This window comes from Pinus tabuliformis, chromosome 8, assembly GCF_031772625.1.
Source record: "Pinus tabuliformis cultivar Carrire ecotype Pingquan chromosome 8, CPIR1, whole genome shotgun sequence".
Taxonomy (NCBI): Eukaryota; Viridiplantae; Streptophyta; class Pinopsida; order Pinales; family Pinaceae; genus Pinus; species Pinus tabuliformis.
The window spans coordinates 865,558,245-865,575,563 of NC_142294.1; the positions used below are offsets into that span (position 1 = coordinate 865,558,245).

At 37.2% G+C, this 17,319-nt stretch overlaps 1 protein-coding gene across 4 annotated transcripts; it reads right to left on the reverse strand.

The window, feature by feature from the left end:
- Positions 1–4,044: 4,044 nt before the first annotated feature.
- LOC149238303 (alpha-galactosidase 3-like) lies at positions 4,045–16,185 on the reverse strand. Of its 4 annotated transcripts, none has more exons than XM_089372984.1 (8): positions 15,402–16,185; positions 10,419–10,501; positions 10,088–10,178; positions 9,858–9,907; positions 9,572–9,730; positions 9,363–9,430; positions 5,125–5,180; positions 4,045–4,975 (listed from the first exon to the last, which is right to left on the reverse strand). In XM_089372984.1, exons 2-8 carry the CDS (start codon positions 10,491–10,493, stop codon positions 4,896–4,898), a joined length of 579 nt encoding a protein of 192 aa, XP_089229110.1. In that variant the 5' UTR covers positions 10,494–10,501; positions 15,402–16,185; the 3' UTR covers positions 4,045–4,895. The 4 variants fall into 4 exon arrangements, 3 of the variants coding, with proteins under 3 accessions (XP_089229110.1, XP_089229108.1, XP_089229109.1); XR_016246372.1 differs by lacking the exon at positions 15,402–16,185 and having other exon boundaries at positions 4,048–4,366; positions 4,457–4,975; positions 10,419–11,276; XM_089372982.1 differs by lacking the exon at positions 15,402–16,185 and having other exon boundaries at positions 4,046–4,975; positions 10,419–11,276.
- Positions 16,186–17,319: the final 1,134 nt, after the last annotated feature.

Here is a 17,319-nt window from a genome sequence, read left to right on the forward strand (position 1 = left end):
GCTTCTTGAGGGAACGTTTCCTTCTTTTCATATAACGGTTTTGATAAAAAAAACTCCAGAGAAGTCACCAAAATTGAGAAGTCACTTTGAAAGGCGTGATAGATGCTGTCAAAAGATGCTCTCCATTCCCTTATTTCTTTGGAGAGTGTCCTGGGTTCGCACACGACAGACTCAGAAAAGCTTTGGCATGGTGAGGAGCGATCGAGCAGGCCTACTGCCTCTGTAAGAGAAGTTTGCGGCATATGAAACCAGTTCATCACGATCTCCATGGACGCATTCTTTTCACGTTGGAAGAGGGTGGTAATATCGGGTTCATCTCGGAAGAGGGCGGCAATATCCTGTAGAAGCCTCTCCATACAACTCAGGTCAGTTTGTAGAATCTGCCGGTTATCCTCCTTGTTCATAACTTCCTCCAACAGTTTGATGACCGGGCTGACCATATGCCTGTTGATGGCGTTGCCTGAAGAACCAATGTGCTCAAACCAGTCACTTTGAAAGCGTTGAGAGAGATGATTAAAAAATGGTTTCCATGCTCTTATTTTTTCAGACAGTCTCCTTTGGCCTCGATTGCACACGACACAGTCGAGACACCCATTGCGTGGTCGCGACTCATTCAGTAGGCCTTTTGCCTCTGTAAGCGAATTGTGCAGCAATTGCAACCAAATCTTCAACATCTCTGGGGGTTCTTCCTGTTGATATCGGAAGAAGAGGCCAATGCTTTGTACAAGGCTCTCCACACATCTCAGACTGTCAGTTTGGAGAATCTGACAGTTATCCTCCTCCTTAATAACATTCTTCAACATCTGCATAACTGGGCTGAGTATGGCGTCGACTGCAGGTACTGTGGTCACGGTTTCCATGGCTTAGCAGCGCAAAGGAAAGGAATGCAAAAATGCGAAAATGCTATACTTGTGGCCTTCAGCAGGGTAAGTAGGGAGCTGTGCCTGTGATATGTAAAGCTGCAAGGGAGGTCGAACTGTAGGATTGGATGTAAACAAGGTAAAGAGCAGTCATCAAAGAAGCAGTAATATATAATTTTCAGGTAGAATCCGCATAACGTGGCGATGAAGCAAACTTGAGAACGAAGAAACGTTTCTGCGAATGTGAGAGTTTCTTTGGAAAAGAAAAAGCAGAACGTGTGGTCATGGTGCTGATGAGCCACTGTTGTGTTGTTATCGGGAAAAGTTCAATGGGAAAAAAATATTCTGCGACAGTTGTTGGGAAAACCCGGGATAAGCTTTTAAAGTTATTTATTTTCACTCAAATGTATTTTGAAGCTGACTGTGGAGAGTTATCTTCCACGCGCATCCATCAATGAACCTCCATCGAAGTTAAATCAGAAAAGTTGAAGTTAAAGTTAGAGGTAAATGTACGCCACTAATAGCAAAACACGCAAAACAAGATAGGAATTCGCATGGGAGAAAGCATCGAGGTGCCTTTAGCTTTAGGTTGGTCTCCATATGAATGGAAAAGCAATTCCATAATTGCGGCACCTGTCATTTGCTTTAATTTGTCTGAAAAAGTAAAAACAGCGATTTATACCTCCAGTTATATATGCAAGAACAAGAGTAGAAAAGTGCCGAGCAGATGCGGAAAATATAAGAAGCAGCTTTAGGAAAGATCAACGGAGGAGGGGGCAAAGTAAAGTATAAGAATATAATAGAGTGACATAAACATGTCTCAACAAAGAAAAAAGTATTGGAATAATATGGAAAGAACGAGCAGATTGAAGAAAAGAATAAAATGAACATGATATATAATTAATTTCAAAGCAAAACTCATACCAATATTTAAAAAAAAGGAAATCAGTTATATGTGATGGGTAAAGGACAAAAGAATAAAATATATTTATAAAAAACAAATCAAATTGTATTATTTATAAAAAATTAATCAAATTGTAGAACTATTTAATAAAGTGAATTGAAAACAATAGGATTATAATTAGCATGTGCACCTAATGTTGCAAAGGAAACTCCGTAAGGCATAGAGTGGAGAAGAATAACGACATGTAAATGGAAATTATTGAAAGCAAGGGTGGATGATCAGAAACCAAGTGACCAGTGCGTGTTTAATCAGAAGATTGGGCAAGTGTTCTTTGGATTGGTGATCATTAGTAAAATTGCAAGGAGGAATATATATATCAGTAAAAGCTCATTTCCGGGAGAACAATGAGTGCAGTTTGATTGCAATATCTTTTCCTTCTACACTTTAATTGCTATATCTTTTCCTTCTGCCATGCTCCTGCTCTCTAGAAAGTCCCAGAGAGCAGTTTCCCTTGACTATCTGTCATGCTCAATTGTGTAGATTTTGATTTCAATTGGAGCTAGAGAAAGCAATGTAAGAATGTCATTCTTGATCACAATAAAACAAGTCGTTGGAGGATATCAAAAACGAAGTGACCAATACATGTTTAGTCAGAAGACCAGGCAAGTTCTCTATGAATTGGCGATCATTGGTAAAATTGCAAGGAGGAGAAGATATAGCAGTGTAAGTTCACTGTTTGGAGAACATTGAGCACACTTTGACTGCTATATCTTTTCCTTCTGGAACTTCTACCGCTATAGCTTTTCTTTCTATCATGCTCCTACTCAGATATACTATATTCTCATTCCATTTTCATTAGCAAACATAGTACAACTATAGTCCTGAGCACACCTCTCTCTCCATGAAGTCCAACTAATGTTATTCCTTCCGTGATGACAAGTTCTGGATTTCATTCCAAAAAGGTGCATATGTCTGACAAGTTTGATATGAAAATCAAGTTTATATCTAGAAAGTTTGTAGATACTAGGCACAGTCACTGCCTACCATGTAATCACATCCTTTGCATTCGTTCCTTCACTCAATAAAATGCAGTTTAGTTTCTCACACTAACATCTATCGATCTATCTACATATATGACTAGCAGTCTCCACAAAAGACAGGGCTCATAGGTAGCTAAGTCATTAAAATTAACACTTGGATTGATTTTCCTTTCGTAGGTCAGTTCACCCTGATAGGTGCTGCAATTTTAGATGGCCAAAGAAGATGCTTCAGCCCTATCACTTATGATTACAACTATCAAACCATGTAATGGCACCCACCCTGATAAGTGCTGCAATTTTAAATGGCCAAAGAGGATGCTTCAGCCCTATCACTTATGATTACAACTATGAAGTTGAAGAACAAGACAACCATATGTCTAAAAATAACTTAAGTCAAAAGCCAGACACTTAATATATTTGTTTTTTTGAAACAGGTCTATTCATTACAAAGATGTAATATAACTCTTCACAACAAGAAGCTTCTCCATGCATGTCTTTAGGTGCCAACAAAACCACTTATTATGGTATTTTGGCAACACCAACAAGGTGGAAACTAACAAAGGTTGCACTTTCCACTATTCCCTACATGATCCATCCTTCTCATTAAAGTTCGAGCCACTAGTCTATCCTTCACTTTTTCTCTGAGAAGAAACCCACTGATTTATTATTCAAAATGCTTGATTGATTTTACCTGGTAAATTATCTTAATTCAAAAGAGATTGTAATTGGTTTTCACCTGTGTTCATCTGGAAAGAAACATACAAGAATAAAAGCTAAAGAATGATGTCTCATTCAAAATTAGTGGGCCTCCTAATAACATTGCCAAATCTGCTTTCACTCACTCCCCACGAATTTAGATAAAAAAACATTCCAAAGAAGAAATAAATATTTTTTCTATAATCTAGATCCATCTCCATAAGCACTAGACCCTAGCAGAGCAGTTTCCCTTGAATATCTGTCATGCTCAATTGTGTAGATTTTGATTTCAATTGGAGCCAGAGAAAGAAATGTAAGAATGTCATTCTTGATCACAATAAAACAAGTGGTTGGAGGATATCAAAAACCAAGTGACCAATACATGTTTAGCCAGAAGACCAGGCAAATGCTCTATGAATTGGTGATCGTTGGTAAAATTGCAAGGAGGAGAAGATATAGCAGTGTAAGTTCATTGTTTGGAGAACATTGAGCACACTTTGACTGCTATATCTTTTCCTTCTAGCACTTCTACTGCTATATCTGTTCCTTCTGTCATGCTCTTACTCCAATATACTATATTCTCATTCCATTTTCATTAGCAAACACAATACAGTTATAGTCTTGGACACACCTCTCTCTCCATGAAGTCCAACTAATCTTATTCCTTCCATGATGACAAGTTTTGTATTTCATTCCAAAAAGGTGCATCTGTCTGACAAATTTGATATGCAAATCAAGTTTATATCTAGAAAGTCTATAGATACTCGGCAAAGTCACTTCCTACCATGGAATCGGTCACCTCCAGACTGCGATAGACCCGCATTTCTGATGGTGAAGACAAAAATAATAAGCAAACCTCCCCGCTGCTGCAACAGAAAAATCATGACAGGGTTACTGCTTGAAAGATGGAGGAAAGGAAAGAAGTTAAGTCTCAGAATCATGAGCTGAGGTATTACCGGGCTTGGTGACCGTAGAAAACCATCCGGGAACCTGCATCTCAAATATACAGCCTATATAATTTTGCCAAATTCAAAAACCCAGCAAAGCAAAATTTATTATGCCAATATCAAAGTGATGCAATTTCTGCTAATAATGTTCATCAAATATGGCATGGTATTAGGAAAACAAATAAAAAGTTACGAGAAAGCTCACCTTCCATTGAAGAGTATAACATGGGCAAGTGTTGCAACAATCCTTGCAAAACCAAATCCAGTGGAGAAAGCAAAAATTGTGCTAAGAATTGCACCCACTAGGAATAACCATACCAAGTTTTTGTATGACCCAAGTGGGCTGAACAGGCATTTCAGACCAACCAGGCCCCATGTGACTGATGCATCAAAGGCTACTCTGTCCTTTGGACACGTCCAAGGGTTGTCAGGAGGCAGAGAGTCCACATCACAAATATTCTCTATACCTGTCAGCGTCCACCATGTAACGCAGAGATTGATTGTACCTGCAACTATTGTGCCCACAAGCTGTGTACATCCACAAGTTAGCCCCTGGACTCAAATATAGTTAATAAAAAATTGAACCCCATGAAAAAATGATACTTATGGTTTATAAATTATTTTATAAGATTGAACACTATAGAAGAAGTGAAAACTGAAAACTATAAGAGCCACACCTGAGCAACATACATGCAACGTGGAGGAATCTTCATGTAGTGCCCAAGCTTCAAGTCTGCAAGAAAAGAAAGAGCATGTACTATACTAATCCTTCCATAAGTCTTGAAAAGGATATTGGCAATTGGTTTTCCAGGCAATAAGTACCCAATAATAAATTCTGCAACAACATTGTAACCTGGTTGCTGTTTTCACAACAATAGCAAATAAATTTCAGCACGAGTCTAGTTCACTTCAAATAACCAGCTCTATTACAACCCAATGGGGCATCAAAAAAAGCATAAGCTCACACTTGCTTTACTGGCATGGGTAGGCATGGGAGAGGTTTTGATGTACTAATTTCCTTTTATGTACTCTTGGAAGGCAAGATAACTGCATCTTTTCCAGTATCAGTTTTGTTCAGAAACGAAAAAGGAAACAACATAAGCTCATTTTCTTTCAGTTTTAGAAAAATTTATTGATCTCTGGAAGTAGCATGGTTTTCTGGTGAGTACAAAATTCATTTTTTTGCCCCTATTCATAGGGATTTTCTGGGGAAATGGATAGTTCAATTGGGAGGAAGAAATAGTTAAATGGAAAAGTTTTGGACCTGATTAGTAGTTGCCTGAATCACTCCAATGGGAAGACTTAATATGCATGCAAGCTCACATGCCGTAGCATTCCCCACCATGGAAGTTGAATATCATCCTTCCATATAATTGAAAGAATAAGTGACAGAGCCATGCTTCCTTCCAGTAGGATAAGAAACCACCACTGTGGTATGGTTACATTCAGTGGCAACCCTTATGTTCAATGAGATAGCTCTTTTTGTAAGTGGGAAAGCTCACTTCTTGACTTGTTTTCTTCTGTCCTTGTCTGGCAGGTAAACAAGCTTCATCAAGAGAAGTTACACCTTATTGCTGATAAAGATCTTCAGGGCAATTTTGATAGATTTCAGATAGAAGAGATGGTTCAGGTTTCTGTGTTATGCACGCAATTTCAGCCTGGACATCATCCCAAAATGTGTGATGTTTTGAGGTACAGGCTGTATATTACCCACGGAGTCTCTTGTGCATGTACTTCATCAAATCATTTTTCAGAAATAAGAAAATCATAGGTCAGAGAGTTATATCACACAAACATCAGGCGTGCCAGGAAAATGTCACCCTGAAAAGCTAGAAAGGCAAGCATTTTTGGCAGCGGCTGATTATAAAATCTGTGTTTTTTGAGAGCAACAAGAATGGTCTGTTGCAATTGTCAATAAAATCGATGATGTATACAAGAAGTTATAATAGAGATTAGAATTTTGGCCACCAGGAAATGTAAACCCTGTACTGTTGAAGGGGCAATGCAAAATACCAAATTAGTCTGCTGCTAGTGTCAGTGCAATTCAAAATGTTTCTTCCTGTATTTTCATTGTTGAACCGGTAGTAGAGGTGATGTTCTCAGAGGAAACACTGGATATATTGAACATTATCAACTGCACTACACTAGTTTCCTATCAAAGTTGCAGATTTTACACCAAAATTTATGAATAATTGGGAGTTGATGTCTGGATCAGTTTCCTCATCTAATGGTGATGAGGTCTCAAATTTGTAAGGTTATGATGCAAATTTTAACTATGAAACGAGCTCAAATGTTGTTAGCTTTTTCCTTTGTTAACTCCGAGTTCCATTGGGTGTTCATTTTGAAGACAAAAGCCATGTGCTATGTTGGTATAAGAGAATGTTATATCTGCAAAGCTTGAAATAACTTCTTACAAAGTGCTTTTTGACTAGGGTTTACAGATCATGCAATTAATGGGCTTCGCCTGACTTCAGAGATGCTATCAGAATTGGGATATGATCTCACGATGCCTTGTGCAAATTACCTTTGGCAACCATTAATTGTAAACACTGAGGACAGTCAATTTAATTTCTCTTCTAATCAAACAGAGTCAATTTAATTCGTCTTCTAAGTGAGAAGAAATGCAGTTGTTAATTTTTCAGATTTTATTATGCAGCCTGCTAAATTACAGATTATTAGCATATTGTTGTGGATATTTTTGTGACATTTGTACTATATCCTGTATCAGCATTTTGTTCTTCATGATACAGAAAATCCTGTCAATGCTAAACGTACTCATCTTCAACTTCTTTGTATGGCTAGAACATTTACATTTACAATAACTTGCATTGATTCGTGCATCCTCTCTCGGCAGACATGTATAATGCTGGTATCAAATTTGATTAGTCTTATTTTTCTTGTAAGGGCTCATGTATCAGAAAATATTTGGTTTTCATCTCCTATAATATAATACATATCAAATTTTCTTAGTCCCCTGTGATAGGTTGAGGCAATGTATATAATGTGCATAATGTCACATTGCCCCAGTACCTTTTCAACAGGATAAACTTCAGAGAAAACTGCCGTATTTGGATTTGGGATATTACTGTTGGAACTCATTACAGATCAAATGGCTTTAGATTTTGGTCAGGCTGTAAAGCAGAAAGTTGTAATGCTTGATTGGGTGAGTATATGCTCAGTTGGAAGAAGCTTGAATGGTTACATTCAGTGGCAACCTTGAAGTTCTTTTTGTAAGTGGAAAAGCTCACCTCTTGACTTGTTTTCTTGCGTCTTTGTTGGGCAGGTAAAAAAGCTTAATCAAAAGAAGTTGCACCTCATTGCTGATAAAGATCTCAAGGGTAATTTTGATAGATTTCAGTTAGAAGAGATGGTTCAGTTTTCTTTGCTATGCACTCAATTTCAGCCTGGACATTGTCCCAAAATGTGTGATGTTTCTGGTGCAATTGCTAGTTTAACTATCTTAATATTTGTTTATTTTTCACAGTAGGTTATCAGGTTTATATCGTGGGATGAAGACGAAGAGACATCATGAAACAAGGTGTCCACAGTTAACTGCTCCTCAAACCACTGTAGACCTCTCAATTGACTAAAATGATATAAAAAAAAGTTGTAAAAAAGGAAGCCCATTTTATCTTCAGATGCATAGCCAATTACTTCAGAGGCTCAGCGTATATCTGTGGTTGTAAACATGGCCAGGTCAGTGGCTGACCTTAGAGAAGACAAGCATGCATTTGTAATCTTTGCTTAGGCAAAGGATTGATTACCACAATGAAGATCAAATCACAATTCTGAGTAGTCGGAGGCAAATTGCAGATGTATCTCAAGTTGGTGAAAATACTCATTATAACTTTAGCACAAGGAATAAAAAAAAAAAAAACAGACTCATTTTCTCAGATTATATTGGTCAAATCTATACACTCCCCTCTTATATTAGCGAATGTATTATCTCAAGTTGGTGAAAATGCTTATTATAACTTCAGCACAAGGAAGAAAAAAAAAATAGACTCATTTTCTCAGATTATATTGGTCAAATCTATACACTCCCCTGTTCTATTAGTGAATGTATATCTCCTGTATATACCCATTTTTTACAAAGGAATATGAAATTTAAGGTTTATAGTTATTGAAAAAAATAGACCTCAAGTTTAGAGAATTTAAGATAAAGAGGTTGTCTCATGTTAGGAATTTGTAATCCATGGATCTGCACAACTACCCTCTATTTTTCCAATTGAACTTCACCTCCGACTAGTACTATAACAAGGTGATCATGAACACTTATTGAACGATTAATTTTTTGGTGTTGTTTATTGGGGAGGTTGACTAATAATCTGTCCACCAAGGTTCCATTCTTGGAATAACTACACCTCAGGCTAAGCACAGCCAAAGGTAGTTTGCTATTTGCAGTGCAACCCCTCTGGACATGATATGTCGTTAAAAGAAAAAAAATCATGTTCTATTCAGAACAGCTGCACATTTCATTTTAAAAACATGCTAAGAGACAAAAAATAATAATTTGACATCTTCATCAGAGTAGTTAACTTTCCAAAGAATTCACTTAATTGACTTCTTAAATAAACATTGCTTAATATTTAGACCACTTTAATATGATCACTAGTTTGCTGCTGACAAATGAACAATTTCTCAATGTTAATAATCATCTATAGTTCCTATTGTTTTCGACGTTGGAGGACAAAAATGCATGTGGATGTCTCAACAACTTGTTAAGTGCCACTCATTCATGATTTTCTCTTAAACGTCACCCTTAAGAATGCCCTGGATCTTCCTTGAGGGGAATCGATTTTCTTAATGCTTCTTATTTTCTTATTGCTTCTTATCACATAATGGTATCCCAAAAGTATCATAAATCCAGTCCAATGGAGAGGTGTGACTGTAGGGGCTAAATGTCAAAACATACATTTTGCATGCATGAGGCTTCACTGATGCTGTAAGGCTGCCTTTATGATTAGCTGCCAGAGTTCTGTGCTGTAATATCCACACAGAGAAGACTATCAGTGAAATAACAAAAAATGTCATCTGCAACTGAGAATTAAGTATAACGGACACGCCACTGATAACCATCCTAAAATGTTTATGTGCAACTCTGGACATGTAGATGAAATTTACCTTCCATAAGTTCCTGACTTTGGCAGAAATAGAAGAGTGAAGTCCAATGTCTTTCCAATGTGTTGTGATCATTGCTCTTGATGAACTTCTATTCCATAAAACTATAACAATACAGTTGTTCGAAAGTGGACCAGCCCAAACCTGCATTGTCCTCCCAAGCTACAGAGTTATATTTGATCCCAAACTTCATCAGATCAAAATGAAAATCATTGAGCTTAAAGATTTAGGCACAAGTAAGATTTATATTGAGGAAAAATGAGTATTTGAATGGAACGGATGTGATTACCTCAAGATCACCATTTTGCCTCACTTCTCTCCCTTGTACTCCTAGTGGGTCTGCACAGAGCAAGATAGTTCATGCTCAAATTTGAAGAAACTTATTGCAACAGACTGACAGAAAAGAATCTTCAATTATTTTGGATCTTTTCTTTAGAGTGTTCTGCAAATGGAAATGAAGCCACTTCTGCTTTCGTATAGATGCATTTTATTCCCTCAGAGATTTGAGAAAGGACACACCTTGATTGACTGCAATGACCGCTTTATTGCCAAGGATCTTCAACATTTTATCACTCAAAAATCTCACATCACAACCGATCAGCAGAGGTGCCTAAATCCCAAAACAGAAACGTAAAGAGATTCAATCAATCCACTCAGAAACCCATTTGATGAGAAGTCAGATTGGAACAATACATTGAAATTCCATGAAATGTACTGAAATCAGTTAGGTCCTTAAAAAAATTCTTCTACTAGTAATGAGCAGAAATCTGTAACTTTAGTCTGGATGATTTCTAGAAGTTAGGAGCCTACGAGCAAAGAATCATCCCTAAGACATTGGCATGTTGAATACCTTCATAAGAGCCCAAATGCTGAAATGTGAGCGGTACTCATCTGCAGTCATGTTGCCATTCCCAACCTCTAACATGTCCAGATCTGAAGATATGGGAAAACGTACAAGGTGTCCAAAGAAATTAACAGAGGACAACATTTATAAATCGTTTAATTTCCTTTAGTCAGATACAATGTTTCAAATAATGCTTGTAATGATCTGGAATCGGTTGATGGTATTTATAGCGGTTGTTGAAGTAAGAAGTGTATGATAAAAAGATAAAGCTACTAATAATTCTCTGATCTAGATGTTGTTGAGCCTATATGGCAAAAGCATAACATGCTAGGTCTCTGTAGGGAGAGGGAATTTGTGTGACTGCGTCTTCTTGATATGCATTTATCTTGATTCATGATGAAATAACAGCAACTAAAGTCATGACCAAACGATGGTAAACATTTGATAAAAGTAACCAATGTTGCAAAGAACATACTAATCAATTTCGCTAGCTACAAAACTGCATTCAACCCTCCTTCTTTGATGATTAATCTCTGAATTTCAACACCTATCTACCTGAAGCCCTTCGCATGACTGAAGCTGCCAGTGGAGAATTTCGGCCTGCATATCTAAGGTGTCATCCAAGTATTTTTCATTCTGGTCTAGGGAGATCAAAGTTTGTAATTGAAGGATCTGTAAGGATTGATAAAATGTGGAGCAGTTTCGGCCCTATAATAGAGAAAATCTCTAAATAAGATCAAGGTAACATGACATTGATCTAAGTGTATTATGTTGCCTAACCTCAGGTAGTTGTCCCTCAACAGTATAGTCAAAAGACTTGATCAGATATGTGTGATTTAGGACGATTCCTGAGTAGTATTGCTAAAGATCTATCATTGTGATCCGACCTTATGTTTAACCTTTCACAGTGGATCTGAAAGGCATGTCTACAACCCTTCTATAGGGAACCTTTTCTGCCTTAGTGGTGACCTAACCAGTGACCTTGTGAAGTCCTGAGGTTTATGTTTGTGGCATCATGGCATGATCCTGAATAAAGTTATGAAGGTTTCCAGGTATGAGTAGAAGATGTACTGATATTCAAAATACCTATGGGAGGATATATGGCCAATATATTTAATCTGTATGCAAAGAAACATTTGAAAAAAGGAAGCATGATCTCATCACAATTATAGTAACTACATCAGGGGGTTGTCTAATAAACAAGGGTATTATATTAAGATTGTCGCTAAAGCGCAGATTTGTAATTACACCAAAATTCAGTAATCATAGAGACGTTGATGTGAAAGGAAAACATTTATGTAGCATATGCAGCCAAGTAATCTTCTTGGAACGAGATTCGGGAATAGTTTGGGCTCATGATTATCTTCTTGGGTTATGCTTCTGGTAGGGTTTCGTTGGGTTTTCTCAAGCCCCTTTTCACAGACAGCTCTAAAGAAGTTCACACTCAGATTCTTGACTATTTCCTGAAGCAGATCAAATTCAACCCGGACTGTATTTTGGGCATACCTCTGCAATGCAAGTTCAGAAAAATTCGTTGATCTGAAGGGTTACTCTGTTTGACTTTTAGCTGGTTCTCAAATTCCTTAACAAATTTCTGACGCTCTGTAATAATCACAGCCTCTTCTGAACACCCTAGATATATTTTTAAAGTTGCTCGTGGTACAGATTCTTGACTATTTCCTGAAGTAGATCAAATTCAACCAGGACTGTATTTTGGGCATACCTCTGCAATGAAAGTTCAGAAAAATTCATTGATCTGAAGGGTTACTTTGTTTGGCTTTGAACTGGTCCTCAAATTCCCTAACAAATTTCTAAGGCTCTGTAATAATCACAACCTCTTTTGAACACCTTAAATATATTTTTAAAGTTGCTCGTGGTACAACAACCCCTATTCTGGTGAAGGTTCTTAGAATGTACTACAAGGAAAATCTGAAGTCTTCTCTGGAAATTTTCGGCACCCTCAAAGGACATGTCTGAAGTTCTGAAGTTAAATGATTAAATGGGCTATACGCTCTATTTTGCCTTCTTATACACAGTCTGATTTTAGTTGAGGATAAGACCTAGTTTGTGGACCAGCAACATTCCTAGATTGTTTATGGTGTCAATAGAAGGACAACTTAGAACTTTGCATAAGTTATTGTAAGGGACAAGGGCGATAAAAGTAACCAATGTTGCAAAGAACATACTAATCAATTTCGCTAGCTACAAAACTGCATTCGGCCCTCCTTCTTTGATGATTAATCTCTGAATTTTAGCACCTATCTACCTGAAGCCTTTTGCATGACTGAAGCGGCCAGTGGAGAATTTCGGCCTGCATATCTAAGGTGTCATCCAAGTATTTTTCATTCTGGTCTAGGGAGATCAAAGTTTGTAATTGAAGGATCTGTAAGGATTGATAAAATGTGGAGCAGTTTCGGCCCTATAATAGAGAAAATCTCTAAATAAGATCAAGGTAACATGACATTGATCTAAGTGTATTATGTTGCCCAACCCCATGTAGTTGTCCCTCAATAGTATAGTCAAAAGACTTGATCAGATATGTGTGATTTAGGACGATTCCTGAGTAGCATTGCTAAAGATCTATCGTTGTGATCTGACCTTATGTTTAACCTTTCACAGTGGATCTGAAAGGCATGTCTACAACCCTTCTATAGGGAACCTTTTCTGCCTTAGTGGTGACCTAACCAGTGACCTTGTGAAGTCCTGAGGTTTATGTTTGTGGCATCATGGCATGGTCCTGAATAAAGTTATGAAGGTTTCCAGGTATGAGTAGAAGATTTACTGATATTCAAAATACCTATGGGAGGATATATGGCCAATATATTTAATCTGTATGCAAAGAAACATTTGAAAAAAGGAAGCATGATCTCATCACAATTATAGTAACTACCTCAGGGGGTTGTCTAATAAACAAGGGTATTATATTAAGATTGTCGCTAAAGCACAGATTTGTAATTACACCAAAATTCAGTAATCATAGAGACGTTGATCTGAAAGGAAAACATTTATGTAGCATATGCAGCCAAGTAATCTTCTTGGAACGAGATTCGGGAATAGTTTGGGCTCATGATTATGCTTCTGGTAGGGTTTCGTTGGGTTTTCTCAAGCCCCTTTTCACAAATAGCCCTAAATAAGTTCACACTCAGATTCTTGACTATTTCTTGAAGCAGATCAAATTCAACCAGGACTGTATTTTGGGCATACCTCTACAATGCAAGTTCAGAAAAATTCGTTGATCTGAAGGGTTACTCTGTTTGACTTTTAGCTGGTTCTCAAATTCCTTAACAAATTTCTGAGGCTCTGTAATAATCACAGCCTCCTCTGAACACCTTAAATATATTTTTAAAGTTGCTCGTGGTACAAATTCTTAACTATTTCCTGAAGCAGATCAAATTCAACCAGGACTGTATTTTGGGCATACCTCTGCAATGCAAGTTCAGAAAAATTCGTTGATCTCAAGGGTTACTCTGTTTGGCTTTTAGATGGTCCTCAAATTCCTTAACAAATTTCTGAGGCTCTGTAATAATCACAACCTCTTTTTAACACCTTAAATATATTTTTAAAGTTGCTCGTGGTACAACAACCCCTATTCTGGTGAAGGTTCTTGGAATGTACTACAAGGTAAATCTGAAGTCTTCTCTGGAAATTTCTGGCACCCTCAAAGGACATGTCTGAAGTTCTGAAGTTAAATGATTAAATGGGCTATACGCTCTATTTTGCCTTCTTATACAGAGTCTGATTTTAGTTGAGTATAAGACCTAGTTTGTGGACCAGCAACATTCCTAGATTGTTTATGGTGTCAATAGAAGGACAACTTAGAACTTTGCATAAGGTATTGTAAGGGACAAGGGCGATAAAAGTAACCAATGTTGCAAAGAACATACTAATCAATTTCGCTAGCTACAAAACTGCATTCGGCCCTCCTTTGATGATTGATCTCTGAATTTCAGCACCTATCTACCTGAAGCCCTTCGCATGACTGAAGTTGCCTGTGGAGAATTTCGGCCTGCATATCTAAGGTGTCATCCAAGTATTTTTTCGGTCTGGTCTAGGGAGATCAAACTTTGTAATTGAAGGATCTGTAAGGATCGATAAAATGTGGAGCAGTTTCGGCCCTATAATAGAGAAAATCTCTGAATAAGATCAAGGCAACATGACGTTGATCTAAGTCTATTATGTTGCCTAACCTCATGTATTTGTCCCTCAACAGTAGCACTGCTAAGGATCTATCGTTGTGATCCAACCTTATGTTTAACCTTTGATAGTGGATCTGAAAGGCATGTCTACAACCCTTCTATAGGGCACCTTTTCTACCTTAGCGGTGACCTAACCAGTGACCTTGTGAAGTCCAGAGGTTTATGTTTGTGGCATCATGGCATGATCTTGAATAATGTTTTGAAGGTTTCCAGGTATGAGTAGAAGGTGTACTGATATTCAAATTACCTATGGGAGGATATATGGCCAGTATATTTAATCTGTATATAAAGAAACATTTGACAAAACGAAGCATGATCTCATCACAATTATAGTAACTACCTCAGGGGTGAGGTGTGGGGAAGTGACCAATCCCAAACTCACCATGATCTAAAAAAACTAAGATCAAATAATTGCAGTTAATCATCCGGGAAGAAGAACCTTGTTCAAAACAAAGGAATCATTGGTTTAATGGTGAGGTCAACGGAGTTTTAACTTATAACCCAATGAATGAGATGAGATTCCAGATGAATAGGTCAGCTCAAATTCCATGCAAATTTGGCAGAATGACTACCTCTCGGACCTTGCAGAGAAATTAAAGGAAGTCTGCTCTACGAGGTGCAGCCCCTTGGGCCATATTTCTCGAAGCACAAAAGGAAAAAAGAGAACAAAAAAAGAGACAACAGTTCAATGATCAACTTTCACAGGGTGGATCAAGACTAAACTTACGACATAGGTTTATCCTTAGATCAGGAGAATACTTTTAATACACAAAACCAAAAATCCAATACTAACCTCCTGCACGAACCTCACATAATCTGTCAACAGAAGTGGGTTAACAGGATCTGCCTGCAACATTTTCTTATAGTAAGAATCTGTGTTATTGGAATCTGATCCAAATCCTCCTCCTCTCTCTCCATACCTTCCTCCACCAGATGACTCACCTCTATTTTCATCGCCAAATCCTCCATTACCAGAACCAGTCTCAGTCTTAGATCCAACAACAGCCCTATCTCACACCGAAGCCAATCCAGTACCTCTATATACCCTATCACCGGTCCAATTCTAAATCCTCCTTCTAGATACAAAAAGCCCCTCACCTCCATGTATTCCACTGACTGCCATGAGTTTTTCCAGAGATTCTCCAGGGCTCTGAAACCCAATTGAAATTGGGCTATTAAAATCCTCTTCCAAAGACTCGTCCAATAAGCCATTGATCAGAAAAAATTCTGTAGAGGGACTTTCACTGAGGTCCAAAGAACCAGAACCCCTCCTTACCCTCTCCCTGCTTGAACAGGCATTAGGCATTAGGCAATGGGTCATGCAAATCAGCTTCATACAGCGTACTTACGAATCTGGGTTGTGCATCATGATGAACCCACTTCAAATCGGCAACATCTAATTGGGTCAAATGAACATATATGCGCGCACTCAATTCTGATTCAGGTTGAATCCCAATAAGGGAATTCAATGCAGGGTATATGACCTATTTGAAGCAAACCGTTTCTGCAACGAATGTGTAACCACTTTGATCGAACGACTGAAATTTTTGCAATCGTCTAACATATGATCGTGTGGCGCACAAAGATGACAGGTGGGCAGAGAGGGGAGTTGATTTCAGAGGGGAATGCCTTACGGCGTAATTATATTAAAATGTTGAAAAATAATTACATCATAAGAAAAATATAGTTACAAAATAAATTAAAATAGAAAATAATATATTAAGTAAATGAGAGAAATGGAAAATAATATTTAAATTAAAAAATAAAAATATATAAAATAAATAGAATAGAAAATTATTATATATATATATATATATATATGAATAAATAATCCAAAATATATTTATTAAATGGATATAGAGGTCACTATTTTTCAAATAATTTTATAAAATAATATAATTTATTTCTAATACTTACTCACTACTAAAACCTTAAAGAGCTTTCTAGAATTCATTTATATATTAAGAATCAATCTAAGCATTTTGTCACTCTATCCTCCAACACCCATTTCTTTCTTCAAGTCAATTTCAACTTTATTGACTCTATATCAATCAACCCACCTTTAGCTAATTTATGAATGAAATATTGTGCTAGACCTGCTAAGCTCTAAGACCCCATGCCTCTAAATTGCCTAAGGAGAAATTTTAATCTCCAAAAATAAGAGCCTCAAAAGCCATAAAATATGTCTTGAAAAGGTTATCCCAAAAGGCCACTCTATCCATGCAAGGCTTGTAGGTGTTCATGAACATAATATATTTTCCAATTTCCAGGGAAAAGAGTGTCACCCCTATTCATAAGTCAATAGGCCAATTGTTACCATGCTTCACAATCCTACTATTCAACCCTGTCACAACACCCTTGATCTCCCAAAAATCTAATGACAAAAAACTCCAACATCCCAATATGTTTTCTAAGACCCTATGTATAACTCTCATTCCCCCCAAAACTTCTTGTAAGAACAACAAATCTAGCTTGTTCTTCTCCAAAAACCTCCTTAATATTAGTTATTTAGTGGAGTTGGCTATCTTCATATAGAAGGCCATATCATTTAAGCATCCCAATAAGGATGTTCATCACTTTAAGAACCACGTTAATTGTCATTTATTTTCCAACAACAACATCTAATGTAGTTCTAACTTGTGCTTTTTGAATATAATATTTCCTTCCTCTTCCTCCACCCTTGGATTTCAACTATGGGCTAAGATTATATG

Bases quoted from the DNA above. Each gene is read 5' to 3' on its own strand.
- LOC149238303 (XM_089372982.1), bottom strand. From the start codon at position 10,556: ATGTTGTCCTCTGTTAATTTCTTTGGACACCTTGTACGTTTTCCCATA. The intron at 9,908-10,087 runs GTGTGTCCTTTC...TGCTCTGTGCAG, and splicing joins GGTCATTGCAGTCAATCAAG to ACCCACTAGGAGTACAAGGG. The intron at 5,181-9,362 runs GTATGTTTTGAC...CTTTTCTTGCAG, and splicing joins AAGCCTCATGCATGCAAAAT to ACTTGAAGCTTGGGCACTAC.